General features: G+C 42.5%; 1 protein-coding gene across 1 annotated transcript in view; it reads right to left on the reverse strand.

Moving 5' to 3' along the window:
• Positions 1-14,109, reverse strand: part of nufip1 (nuclear FMR1 interacting protein 1) — a 32,747-nt gene extending 18,638 nt beyond the window's left edge. Inside the window, exons 1-3 of the mRNA XM_041210676.1 lie at positions 13,833-14,109; positions 9,245-9,330; positions 8,192-8,299 (exon numbers count right to left, since the gene is read on the reverse strand). Of these exons, the coding sequence (XP_041066610.1) occupies positions 8,192-8,299; positions 9,245-9,330; positions 13,833-14,043 (405 nt within the window). The 5' untranslated portion in view covers positions 14,044-14,109. The remainder of the gene's footprint in view (positions 1-8,191; positions 8,300-9,244; positions 9,331-13,832) is intronic.
• Between the last annotated feature and the right edge of the window lie 68 nt (positions 14,110-14,177).

Raw genomic sequence — 14,177 nt, forward strand, 5'->3', positions numbered from 1 at the left:
AACTAGTATTTTTCCCTTTATTGCATATTTACTATTGTTGAAGTAGCCCTGAAACAACACCGTGAGTTGTTAAAGCTTCCCACTTGCTCCTGTGGAGAGAGATTTCACTGAACATCAGCTGGACGAGAATTTCCTCTGAATGCTGTATACAGCCTGATTTTTACATGCACATGTTCAATCTTGCTATTAACTAGCAAACAGCGGAAACCTTCAGCCCATAGAAATAAAGGGAAAAACACTCTCGTTCAAGATGTGCGTGTTCCCGATGCAAACCAACGTGAACCTATCATTGGCCAGCTCATAGTGGGAGAATCCATCTCACAGATACAGAAAAATTCTGGCTGCACATTAACTGAAGGGAGAAGTTAAAAAAAAAATCAGCAAGTTACTAGAAAACGGAGTGATTACCACAAATGGTTGTTGAGGCAGCGACATTAACATAATTAAAAACAAATAAATATTTGAAAAAGGAGAACATAAAAGGATACAGGGAAAGGGAATTAAGGTAGAGAGCTCCAGTTCAAGAGCTAGCAAGATACAATGTGCTGAATTACGTCCTCAGTTACTTTTTAATATTATTCATTGAAGATTAACAGGAATGAGTCAGTCTAAATGCTACCATTTGTGTTTTCACAATACAGTCAGATTCAGCCAAGATTATGAGTGAATAATTGTCACAAATACATCAATTTTAATTCAGCTGACATTTGAATTTCAATATCTAAGTGCAGCAGAGGCAGCAATATTGTACCAGAACTCTTGAATAAAGAGTTCAAGAGAGAGAAGCAATCTTGCTAGATCTAAAAAAGCTTATATCCTGTAAATTAAAACATTCCCAATTTATATTAACGATCTGGATGTGAGGACCAAATGTAATATTTCCAAATTTGCCAATGGCGCAAAACTAGGTGGGAATGCGAGTTGCAAGGATGATGAAAAGAGGCTTCCAGGGGATTGAGGCAGGCTATGTGAGTGGGCAAGAATGGCAGATGGAATATAATGTGAAAAATGTAAAGTCATCCACTTTGGTAGGAAAAACAAAAATACAGAGTATTTCTTAAATGGTGAGAGTCTGGGAAGTGTTGATGTCCAAAGGGACCTCGGTGTCCTTGTTCATAACGCACTGAAAGCGAACATGCAGATGCAGCAAGCAATTAGGACGGCAAATGGCATACAGACCTTAGCATCCCTACAGGCAGCTCTGCACAGAACAACACAGCAACAGCGTACCTGCTCATTCAGACTCAGAAATTGGGAACAGGAGGGGAACGAAATGTATAATTTCTTTTCAACAAGCAGCTCTCACTTTCAAAACTTGCGTATGAACAAATTTGATACTCATTATGTACTATTACAATGTTCCCTATTTAAACACATTCCAATAGCCATCCACCCTACAGGAGCATTTGGATGACCTCCAGGTTACAGCTGACAAGCAGCAGATATAACTTATTATTCTCAGACACTAACTGCAATATTTCCATTTAACGTACAGGTATATTACAGGAGCCAGGGGGCTGGAAAATTGCAAACATTGCAAAAAGGTTGCAAGGATAAGCCCAGCAATTACAGACCAGTTAGTTTAACTTCAGTGGTGGGCAAGGTTCTAGAAACAATTATTTGGGATAGAATTAGTCGTCACATGGAAAAATATAGGTTGATAAGGACGGATAAGCATGGATTTCTAAAGGGGAAATCATGTTTAACTAACATGGAGTTTTTTGAAGAAGTAACAGAAAAAGTCGATGAGGATAATGCTGTTGATGTGGTGTACATGGACTTTCAAAATGCATTTGACACAGTGCCACACAACAGACTTGTGAAAAAAGTTGTTACTCATGGAATAAAAGGGACAGTAGCAACATGGATACAAAGTTGGATGGAAAATAGGAAACAGGGAGTAATGGCCAATGGATATTTTTCGGGCTGGAGGAAGGTTTGTGATGGAGTTCCCCAGGGGTCAGTATTGGGATTCTTGCTTTTCTTGATATATATTAATGATCTAGATCTTGGTGTGCAGGGGACAATTTCAAAGTTTGCGGATGATATGAAGCTTGGGAGTGTTGTGAACTGAGAGGAGGATGATGTGGAACTTCAAGAGGATATAGACAAGTTGGCAGAGTGGGGCAGACAGGCGGTAGATGAAGTTCAATGCAGAGAATTGTGAGGTGATGCCTTTTTTAGGAAGAACATGGGCAGACAATATAAGGAGTGAAATTTTGAAGGGAGTGCAGGAGCAGAAAGACTTGGGTGTATATGTGCATAGATCATTGAAAGTGGCAGGATAGGTGGAGAGAGCAGTTAATAAAGCATTTAGTATCCTGGGCTTTATAAATAGGGGCATAGAGTACAAGAGCAGGGAGGTTATGCTGAATTTGTATAAGATACTCATTAAACCTCAGCTGGAGTATTGTGTACAGTTCTGGGCGTCACACTACAGGAAGGATGTGAACACATTGGAGAGAGTGCAGAAGAGACTTACAAAAATGGTCTCGGGTGAGAAACTTCAGCCATGAGAATAGATTGGAGAGGTTGGGACTTCTCCTTGGAGAGAAGAGCTAAAAAGAGATTTGATGGAGATATTCAAAATCATGAGGGACTGGACAGAGTAGATAGGGAGAAGCTGATCCAGCTCGTAAAAGGATCAAGAATGAGAGGGAACAGATTTAAAATGATTTGCAAAGAAGCAAATGTTATGTGAGAAAAAACTTTTTCACACAACAAATGGTTTGGGTCTGGAATGCGCTGCCTGGAAGTGTGGGAGGCAGGCTCAATTGAGGAGTTCAAGAGGGCATCAGATGTTTGCTTGGATAGAAACAATGTGCAGGGGTACAGGGAAAAGGCAAACCAAACAGCATAAGCAGCAAGTCATAGACAGGGCTAAGCGATCCCACAGCCAATGGATCAGATCTAAGCTCTGCAGTCCCACCACATCCAGTTATGAATAGTGGTGGACAATTAAACAACTCACTGGAGAAGGAGGCTCCACAACTATACCCCCATCTTTGATGATCCAGCACATCAGTATAAAAGTATAAAGTATAAAAGTACCCCTGCACATTGTTTCTATCCAAGCAAACATCTGAAGCATTTGCTACAATCTTCAGCCAGAAGTGCTGAGTGGATGATCCATCACGACCTTGTCCGGAAGTCCCCAGCATCACATGTCAGTCTCCAGCCAATTTGATTCACTCGACGTGATATTAAGAAACGGCCAAAGGCATTGGGTACTGCAAAGGCTATGGGCCCTGATAATATTCTGGCAATAGTGCTGAAGACTTGTGCTCCAGAACTTTCCACGCCCCTAGCCAAGCTATTCCAGTACAGCTGCAACACTGGCATCTATCCGGCTGTGTGGAAAATTGCCCAGATATGTCCTGTACATTAAAAGCAGGACAAATCCAACCCGGCCAATTACCGCCCCATCAGTCTACTCTCAATCATCAGTAATGGAAGGGGTCGTCAACAGTGCTATCAAGAGACACTTGCTTAGTAATAACCTGCTCACTGACACTCAGTTTGGGTTCTGTTGGGCCACTCAACTCCTGACCTCATTACAGCCTTGGATCAAACACGGACAAAATAGCTGAAATCCCGAGGTGAGGTGAGAGTGACTGCCCTTGACATTTGACTGAGTGTGGCATCAAGGAGCCCGAGCAAAACTGGAATTAATGGGATTCAGGGGAAAACGCTTCACTGGTTGGGAGTCATACCTAGCACAAAGGAAGATGGGTGTGGTTGTTGGAGGTCAGTCATCTCAGCTCCAGGACATTATTGCAGGAGTTCCTCAGGTCCAACCACCTTCAGCTACTTCATTAATGACCTTCCTTCCATCATAAGGTCAGAAATGGGGACGTTTGCTGATTATTGCACAATGTTCAGCACCATTTGCGACTCCTCAGATACTGAAGCAGTCCACGTCCAAAGGCAGAAAGACCTGGACAATATCCAGGCTTGGGCTGACAAGCGGCAAGTAACAAGTAACATTCACGCCACGTAAGTGTCGGGCAATGACCATCTCCAACAAGAGAGAATCCAACCATCGCCCCTTGATGTTCAATGGCATCACCATCACTGAATTCCCCACTATCAACATCCTGGGGGTTACCATTGACCAGAAACTGAAATGGACTAGCCATATAAATACTGTGTCCACCATCTACAAGGTACAAGTCAGGAGCGTGATAGAATACTCTCCGCTTGCCTGGGTGAGTGCAGCTCCCACAACACTCAAGAAGCTCGACACCATCCAGGACAAAGCAGCCCGTTTGTTTGGCGCCACATCCACAAACATTCACTCCTCTCCACCACCGACGCACAGTAGCAGCAGTGTATACTATCTACAAGATGCACTGCAGGAATTCATCAAGACTCCATCGACAGCACCTTCCAAACCCACAAACACTACCATCTCGAAGGACAAAGGTAGCAGATAGATGGGAACACCACCACCTGGAAGTTCCCCTTCAAGTCACTCACCATCATGGCTTGGAAATATATCCCTGTTCCTTCACTGTCACTGGGTCAAAATCCTGGAACTCCCTTCCTAACAGCACTGTAGTTGTACCTACATCACATGGACTGCAGTGGTTCAAGAAGGCAGCTCATCACCATCTTCTCAAGGGCAACGAGGGATGGACAATAAATGCTGGCCCAGCCAGGAAAGCCTACATCCCTTGAATGAATTTTTTTTTTAAAAACTAGGTCATATTGCTCATTTGGAGAGCCAGTACAGACATGATGGGCTGAACGGCCTTCCTTCTGTGCTGTTAGAATTCTGAGATTCTGCGATATATACACACACACAATAATCGGAATATTTCCAGTTAACATACAGATATTTAACCATTGCACTTGGCAGGCTTGTTTAAAGCACAAACAATTTTTCAAGCAATGTATACTGCATTACAGGGCCAAGCTGCAGACTATATTTTGCTGGACAGGGAGCTGGTGGGCAGGCATGACCTTTGAGCTTGCGCTTGTACTGTAACTAAAAGCATATAGTTTACAGAAATCGGGGCATTGTTTAAAACTAAGAGGTCTCCCTTTTAAAACAGACGAGGAGAAACTTTTTCTTCCGAAGGGTTGTCGGTGTGTATAATTCTCTTCCCCAGAAAGTAGTGGATGCTGGGTCATTGAATTTATTCATGGCAGAGTCAGACAGATTTTTGATAGAGAAGGAAATCAAGGGTTGTGGGCGGGGGGGCGGGTGGGGCAGGCAGGCAAGTGGAGCTGAGACCACAATGAGATCATAGGCTTGAGGGGCCAAATGGCCTATTCCTGCTCCAATGTTTCCTATGTTCCATTGGAATTCCCATTTGCAAAATTTTAACTGCAACACAAGAATATCTTACTGCCAAAACTCTTGGAGAAAAAGAAAACATCAACACTGGAAAAACTCAGCACTCATAAACCCAAAAGAGAAAATTCCTCTTTCACATCTGTCAACCTATCCTCTTACTGCTCCTTTAACATGGGCAAAATTCAGCACAAAACAGTCCATTCCCAGTGAGAAAATCTGGAACTGGCACATGCGCTTATGCAGCCTGCATGTTGCTTTAATTGAAGTATTGAAGTATATGTAGGCCCCACACATCGAGTAGATAAGAAACAAGTTGAACTGCTGCCCAAGTCAACAGCTACAAATGTTTATATTGTGCCTTTAACATAATAAAACATCCCAAGGCGTTTCATAGTGAAATTATAAAACAAAATTTGACAGGGAGGCCCATAAACAGATATTAGAGAAAATGACCAAAAGCTTAGCCAAAGAGGAATGTCATAACAAAATGTAAGTGCACAAGTTAAAGACAATCAGGCTATTTGGGGACAGGCAAGCCTAGTAGCTATGTATAAGACTTTGTCCAGAAGTACTCCTACAGGTTGTTTATTTGTCACAGTGATGTCTTCAAAATCTGGTCTATTCACTTTTCTAATGGCCATCTGCACAGTAAAATATTTTAAATGAGATCCCTTCTGAGGTCATTAGTAGCCTCTTGTCACCGGATCATGTCACCTAAATGCTTTTGACTTAAATTACATACAAAGCTGTAGACAGGGTTAATTTCCCTGTCGTGTCCATGGTGCTGTGACGGAAAGCAGACATTGTTGCAGACTACTTTTATCTTTGTAGCTTTGCCCCATCTCAGTTCAACTGCTGCTGAAAACCTCACTCATGCCTTTGTTACCTCTCAACTTGACTATTCCTGGCTGGTCTCCCACATTCTATCCTTTATAAACTTGAGGTCATCCAAGTCCTTGCTGTCCATGACCTTAATCGCACCAAATCTCATTCATCAAACACCCTGTGCTCATTGACTTACATTAGCTCCTGATCAAGCAATATCTTGATTTTAAAATTCTCTTCCTTGTTTTCAAATCGGTCCATGGCCTCATCCGTCCCTATCTCTGTAATCTCCTCCTGGCCAACAACCTTCCAAGATATCAAGACTCCTCTAATTCTGGCCTCTTGAGCAACCCCGACTTTAATGGCCCCACCATTGGTGACTGTGCTTTCATCTGTCTAGGCTTGAAACTCTGGAATTCCCTCCCCACACCTCTCTGGCTCTCTTTAATCTTTACAGATTTCTATGTAATTTAAGTCAAAAGCACTTAGGTGGCATGATCTGGTGACAAGAGCCTACTAATGACCTCAGAAAGAATCCTATTTAAAATATTTTACTGCGCAGCTGGCCATTAGAAAAGTGAATGGACCAGATTTTGGAGACCTCACGGTGTGAAATAAAGCCTGCATGTTAACACAAATAAACAACCTGTAGAATTATTTCTAGACAAAGTCTCATACACAGCAGCTGGGCTTGCCTGTCCCTAAATAGCCTGATAGTCTTCAATTTGTGCACTTATATTTCATTACAACATTCACAATTAAAAGATAAAATGTGCAGTGCCTCAACTTTAAAATTTGTTAATGGGATGTGAGTGCCATTGACAAGACCTGCATTTATTGCCCAGCCCTAATTGCCCTTGAGTAGATGGTGGTGCATCACCTTCTTGAATCGCTGCAGTTCATGGAGTGTTGGTACTCCCAGTGCTTTTAGAATGGAAGTTCAAGGATTTTGACCCAGTGACAATGAAGTAATGGCAATATATATTCAAGTCAGGGTGTGAGACTCAGAGGAGTGCTTGCAGATGGCGACGTATTCATGCACCTGATGCCCTTGTTCTTCTAGGCTTGGATGTGGTGGGTTTGGGTACTTCGAATGAGTCTTCGTGAATTGCTGCAGTGCATCTTGTAGGCTGTACACACTGCAGCCAATGTACACTGCTGGTGGAGGAAATGCATGTTTAAGGCAGTGGATGGGATGCTGATCAAGCAGGCTGCCTTATCCTGGATGGTTCGAGAAAACTAAGTTTGGACTTTGCGGGAATCCTGTGGAGGTCTCTTGATCAAATAGTGAAACTGAGAATACAGCACAAGGTAATTATCATGGGCTTGCCTGGGCAGATACGACTGGCGTGGCACGTCAGGAATAAGTACCGAAAAATTTGTTGCAGTGCAAGAAAGCAATTTTTGCAATTATTCTGTCACTTACTTTGCAATGTGCTGACAGTTTCAAGACTGCACAGTTCAGTATTAATAATCTTCCAGCCCTCCACAAATTGGGGGGGATGGACATGTCTATGATTTATGTTAACCAAGTGAAGTTTTCTCATTTCAGGCATTCAACGCCAGAGTCGAGCACTCCCAAAGCAAAGCATGCAACAGCCAGATACAAAGTGAAGCATTCGACACTAAGGGTCAAAATTGCAGTTCAACCCCAACTTCAGAAAAGCTCTATCTCCACCAGTGTAGCATATCATCCCTTTAATTTCCACACCAATATTGAAGCGTGTCTGAAAGACAATGTCCTCAATTTGCACCAATTGCCAATTTTATGCGATCAGCCTGTGTCCGTGAAATGCTTACAGCCAGCAGGCAGAAGATAGTTTCATCCCATCAACCTAGGCTGGACGTGCACTCAGACCCCCCAAGGTAAAAGACCAGTGCCTAGTCCACCACACTGCACCCAGAACATAATCAGGGGAAACTAAAAACTTGCATGCTTTTATATTTCTGGTTCACGTGGGTGCAGCTTGTCTTACGAGGTTATTTGGACAACACCCCCATGCCCCATAGTGCAGTGCACTACAGGTGCCTGTAGACATTTGGCCCAATCTGATACACTCTTACCTGGATGTGCTGTGACAAATGCTCATTGTATTTCTCCAGGTTTTTGAACCCTCGTTCACATGTATCACAGTGGTGGGTGTACACCGGCTCCTTTTTCCTTTTCTGGCACTGGAAATCAAATCCGAAAAATAAATAGGTTCAGTGTCTCACCCCATAATACACCGTGGTGACAACAAGCCACTGCATAGAGCTTCTGGGCTCAACTTCATGGTTCACTTTAATTCTCCCTCAATTGGATGATGAAAACTATTATTAATTACTGGAAAATTAAACAGTCAATGCAAAATAAAATTCCTGAATCTTGAACACTGCAATAAATATGAGCAAAATTATTTTGTGTATTGTGCATAACATGGCCATGAGGGAAAGACGACTACCTCAAAATTTAGACTCCCGCTCTCTTTTACTTTTAGGCTGCTGCCAATTTTGCTACTGAGCTGACCACCAGGAGGCATAACAAACCTCCCTGTGATACTGAAAACAACTCACGGGGAGTGATGTCAATAAGTAGCAGTCGTATATCTCAGAATCAAACAACTGGACATTAAAGCCCCACTTAAGCAAAGAATCAACATTTCAGTGAAGGACTGAGACTACTGCACTGTCGCAGATGTCATCCTGCAGATATCAAACTGAGATCCATCTCCCTGTTCAGACACATGTACAAGATCCTGTGGCATTATTCAAAGAGGAACAGACAAGTTTTCCTGGTCAGCATAACTCTTTCTACTAACAAGGTCAAAAACATTTTAGCTGCTCTTTTGTGTTTTTGGGGCCTTGTTGTGCCCAAAGTGGCTGTCACATAAGCCGACATAGAAACAGGACTGTACTTCAAACTATGGAGCATTTTGAAACATCTTGAGGATGTGAAAAGCGCCATGTAAATGCAAGTTCTTCCTTACTTAGTATCCTGTATTGTTTTAGCCAATTGGGTGGGTTGCAGGGCAAGTCAAAACGCCCCAAGGAGGAGGGTATCACATAATTAAAAGCAAGTGGCCTGCCCAAATATGCTGCAGGGAATAGCAGAGTTGGTACGTGGGATATCAAGATTACCTTGTGTTTTCTGGAATCATGTTGGTTGGTGTTGGGAGACCACTGGTTTGAAGCTTGCTGGTTTGGCCACTTCTGGTCACGGTTACCTGGTTTTATTTACAAATGGGGGGGCGGGTGGAAGAGTGGGGAAAAAAAACTAGTTAGGCCCCTATATAGACATTAAACAGTATTAATAAATCCAAAACTCAAGTCAACAACCAACCATGATAACTGATTATTCAATAAAGGAGATTGGTAAATAGGATCAACTGCACCCAGAGTAGAAGACACCAACTTATTGTTGGAGATTCAATCAAATCTACTCTGAATTTTTAAATAGATATCTTCGCACACAAAAGAGGAGTGGTTGTATGACTTGACAAAGTGGTTTACTTAATGTTCTTTCATTTCTGCACATACAAGCTAGAGGTGTCAATTATTCCTCTCTCTGGAATATTTACACTGGTTACAATGGTCAAAAATTATACCCGGGACCATTGTCTGAGAAGATCCTGAAATATTATGAATTAGATTTTTTTGGGACAAGCCAAATGATTTCCATGTACAGATTCTCCTAACATTTAGGTTGTTTGAAACAATGAGGATGTGTTTTATAACTTCCACACTTGTGACATGACAAAAACCATTACATATTAAAACCAAGTGACTAATGCTTGGAGTTTCTTCAGACAGCACCTTCCAAACCCACAGCCACTACCATCCAGAAGGACAAGGGCAGCAAATAGATGGGGACACCACCAACTGGAAGTTCCCCTCCAAATCACTCACCATCCTGATTTGGAAATATATCGTCGTTCCTTCACTGTCGCTGGGTCAATATCCTGGAACTCCCTCCTTAATAGCACTGTGGGTGTACCTACACCACACAGACTGCAGCAGTCAAAGAAGGCAACTCACTAGCACCTCCTCAAGGGCAATTAGGGATGTGCAACAAATGCTGGCTGAGCCAAAAATGCCCACATCCCACGAATGAATAAAAAAACGCTCCTACTTTGTTGCCACAGTTTAACAGTGTTCTGCACATACAGTTTGTGTTTACTTCCCTTTCATAGCATTCACACTTCACCAATCACATTTACCACATCCGCTACATCACGAAGATTTTTATTTTCAAAGCAACATTGAAAAGAGATGGGTGCAGATCTGTGGCAATACTCAGTGAATCAGAAGAGAGAAACAGGGAAAGTGACAGAAAGAGCATACATGCAAGAAGTATGCTCTTTATGCAAGATAAATACTTTATGGCCAGTAGAGCTTCTGTGGCATTGTTTGGAGTGCACTAAAGGATGATTATGTAATAAAGGCACTACCATCAAAATATGATGGGGAAAATATTACAGGAAGCAAATGTGATGCTACAGGAAGTGCACACTCTAGGCAAAACATCTACACTATCAAATATAGAATCAAAGTACTACATACAATTGATATACATTGTGAACAACAAATAACTGCCTAACCAATAAATGGAAGAAGCAATCTGACCCAAAGGTTGTTAATATTTAGAAACAACCAATTAAAACGCCCCTCTTCCTTTTTAATATCAGAAATACTAGCTTTAATTGTGAAGTGTTTCTAATAATCCAGCAACTAATGAATTACAAAAGTTAACCAGCATTAAATAAACATTTCCTCAGTCCAGGATCCGGAGGATCCCTAAGCAGCGAGGCTGTAATTGCTTGTCCACATTTAAAAGCTCTGGTTTATGGGGAGGTGACTGTTGAGCACAGTATATATCAGTCCAGTCGAAGCCTTCTACGAAAAGTCGGAGTCACAATGGATAGACAGTCCTCTTAAGGCAGTTTTAATATTATTCAAAAGACTTGCTTCTAGTGTTATTTTGGATAGGTAGCCCATTCATCTGTTGCTGCTGTGCTCTTGCTATGGGAAAAGCAAAGTCTGTATATATCCCAGTCTAAAAAAGAGAGGTATTTACAACTTATAATCACCAAACTCCATCTTGCAGATCGAGTGACTCAAGTCTAGATGTAATCAGCTGCTTAAGTACTTCACTTGTGTGGCACTTACACAGGATGAACTCCTGGTAAGTCTGATCTTGACCTGACTCAGGTCCATGAGGGAAACTGTCTTCGAATGCTGACCCATCTGCACTTTCCTAAGTGCCTGGTTGGTGAGGTAATTCAACCACTTAGAGTCCACTGATTCACCTGAAGCTTTCATGTCTAGTAGACCTTGCAGGATACTGGATGCTTTAACAGAACATATTTCTGGTTTGTCACTGAAATTTATTGACACATACACAGATTGGACAGGCTACCTGTTATTTATTCTCAAAGCCTTCCTCAGTAATAGAATAGTTTTTGAAGTTATCATAATGACATTTGGATTTGCCACCTTATTGACCTGTGCAAAAATAATTGTTTACAAAGGTAAAGAATGCTAAATCTAGACAAATACATTTCTTCAACTTAATGGACATAATTTCCAATTGCAGCCGAGCTAAAGATGCGCATAGGTTTAGCATAACTCCATTGCTTTTATACTCAGTATTCTCATTTATAAAAATATGATCCAACTGTGCTTTTAAAAGGAAGAGTTTTATAAATTTATCCTCCCACTGTGTATCTGATCTTCCAAGATTCTCTGCTCCTTTGCTTCCTTTAAAATTTTAGCCTCTGGTCTGTGTACTCTCCAATATACTAACTTGTTTTCCTTCTTTCAGATCTCTTCAGTAAACCATGCTTCCAAATTTGCCTTAAGTTTTTATATTGTGTTCCTTATACATTTTTATTCATTTGGCTGGAGGTATAGTTCAATGTTGAGCTTAAGAGCCCATTCAACAGCTTCAGTTGGTGCACTGTGAATTGTTGTAATGCCACCAAGAATGAACCTCGGGGCAGAAGTTTGGTATGCGAGTGATGGTCTGACTTGGATGGCCGCAGTCACAATTTGTTTTGTTCCTTGTGTTCCACTTGTGGAGCAAGTGGCCACATCCTCTCTGGCCCATCTTCAAGCAGCTGAGGGCTGTCCAGATTTTCCGTGGATGGTTGAAACCTGGGACTTCACCATTCAGGTCAGATACCAGGTTGCGGTCAGTGATATTTGCAGTCAATCAGGAAATGCATCATCGGGAACTGAAGCTGTCATCAGTTTGTAGGGCTGTGGAGCATGTTCCAGTAGGGGCTAAGGGATTTCAAATGGGTGCAAGGATTTTTTGATGGGAGTGATTTGTGAGCTGTCAGCCTTTTACTTAAGTTTTTTTTTCAAATTCATTGACAAGATGTGGGCATCACTGGAAAATCCAGTATTTACTGCCCATTCCTAAGTGGCCTCAAGAAGGTGGCAGTGAACCTTCCTGAATACAACTAAATGGATTGTTAGGTCATTTTAGAGGGCAACTTAGAGTCAACCACATTGCTACAATTCTGGAGTCACATACAGGCCAGACTGAGCAAGGCTGGCAGATTTCCTTCCTTAAAGAACATCTGAACCAGGTGAATTTTTGCAACATTCCAGTAGTTTCATGGTCACTATTACTGAAACTAGCTTTTAATTCCAGATTTATTTAACTGAATTTAAGTTCCCTAGCTGCTGTGTGGGGATTTGCAATCATATCACTGGATCACTCGTCCAGGCCTCGAGATTACTAGCTCAGTAACTTGACCACTTTGCTACCGTATCCCTAAATCCAGATCATTTATCCAAACGAGCAATAGTCACAACAATGAGTCTGGATGACATCACTGTTGACATCCTTCTGGTTCAAAAGAAAATCATTAACAATTACTCTTTTCTGTCCTTTAGCCAACTTCATATTCAATGTCACATTCCCTTTAATACCATGATTGGCATTTCATCCACAAGTCTCTCATGTGGCACCTTATCAAAATCCTTTTAAAAATTCATATGCGTAACAGCCACTTTTCCTTCATTAATGGGTCATTCTCAAATAGCTCTTCTAAATTTTACAAATCCACCTTGGTTGCCTTCAGTTAACCCATGATTTTCTGAATGAGTGTTCATTTTAAATCTAGTACCTCCACCAACAATGCTGACCTGACTGGTCCTTAGTTACCTAGTTATGTATAGAGCTGTGGCACTGACAAGTCTCCAGATTAAAGGTATTGCACCTGCTTCACCCTTGCTTCCTGACACACTTTTCTAAACCGCCATGAGCAACGCCTGGAAAACTTGCTGAGGCCAGGGTGACCAACCCTTCTGAAACAAAATAAGGGACATTTCGATCGCAGAATTGGGAGGTTGCTGGTGACCATTTGAGTGGGGCGGTTTCTGGTAGCCATACAGCGGCAGGGAGTTGGGGGCAGGAATGGTTTAAAGCAACCAAAACTTACAATTTACCTGGTGTCACATTATCATTTCTCTGCTGGCCAACTCTCAGACTTACAGTCAGGCTCAAATCACATAACTGAGCCTCCCAGGTTCAGTCTCCCGCAGGTTGCCCTAGCGTTATGGGTCAAAAGGCCTCCCTTAAGGGATGCGGGACAAACAGTCAAAAGAAGGGATGATCCTTTATAATACGGGACGGCTGACCACCCCGGGCCAGCACAGGTTTCCCGTGCATCTCTTTCTGTAACTCTCTTCCCACTGATCAAACGTCCTTTCTTACCCTGAAACTGGCTGCTGCTGTGACAGGCCTTTAACCAGGAAGAGTGGGGCTGCCCGGCCCCCATTCCCCAGGGCGGCCGGCACCAGGACGCCGCCCCTCCGTTCCAGAAGGGCTGCTGCCACGCCACAGGCGGCGGACAAAAAACCGGCGGCCGCAACAGCCGAACCGGAGGGTTGAAAACTGGCGGCGGATAACATCCGTACTCGTTCATCCCAATCAACCGACCAACCTCGCTGTTCAAAGATAACGTCGCGCTATCCGTTCAACCATGTGCCGGCGCTTTCTTTATACGTCACTCCTATTGAGATCTTCCCACCAACAGGAGGCGCTGCTTTGGGAAGACCA

This window comes from Carcharodon carcharias, chromosome 18, assembly GCF_017639515.1.
Source record: "Carcharodon carcharias isolate sCarCar2 chromosome 18, sCarCar2.pri, whole genome shotgun sequence".
NCBI lineage: Eukaryota > Metazoa > Chordata > Chondrichthyes > Lamniformes > Lamnidae > Carcharodon > Carcharodon carcharias.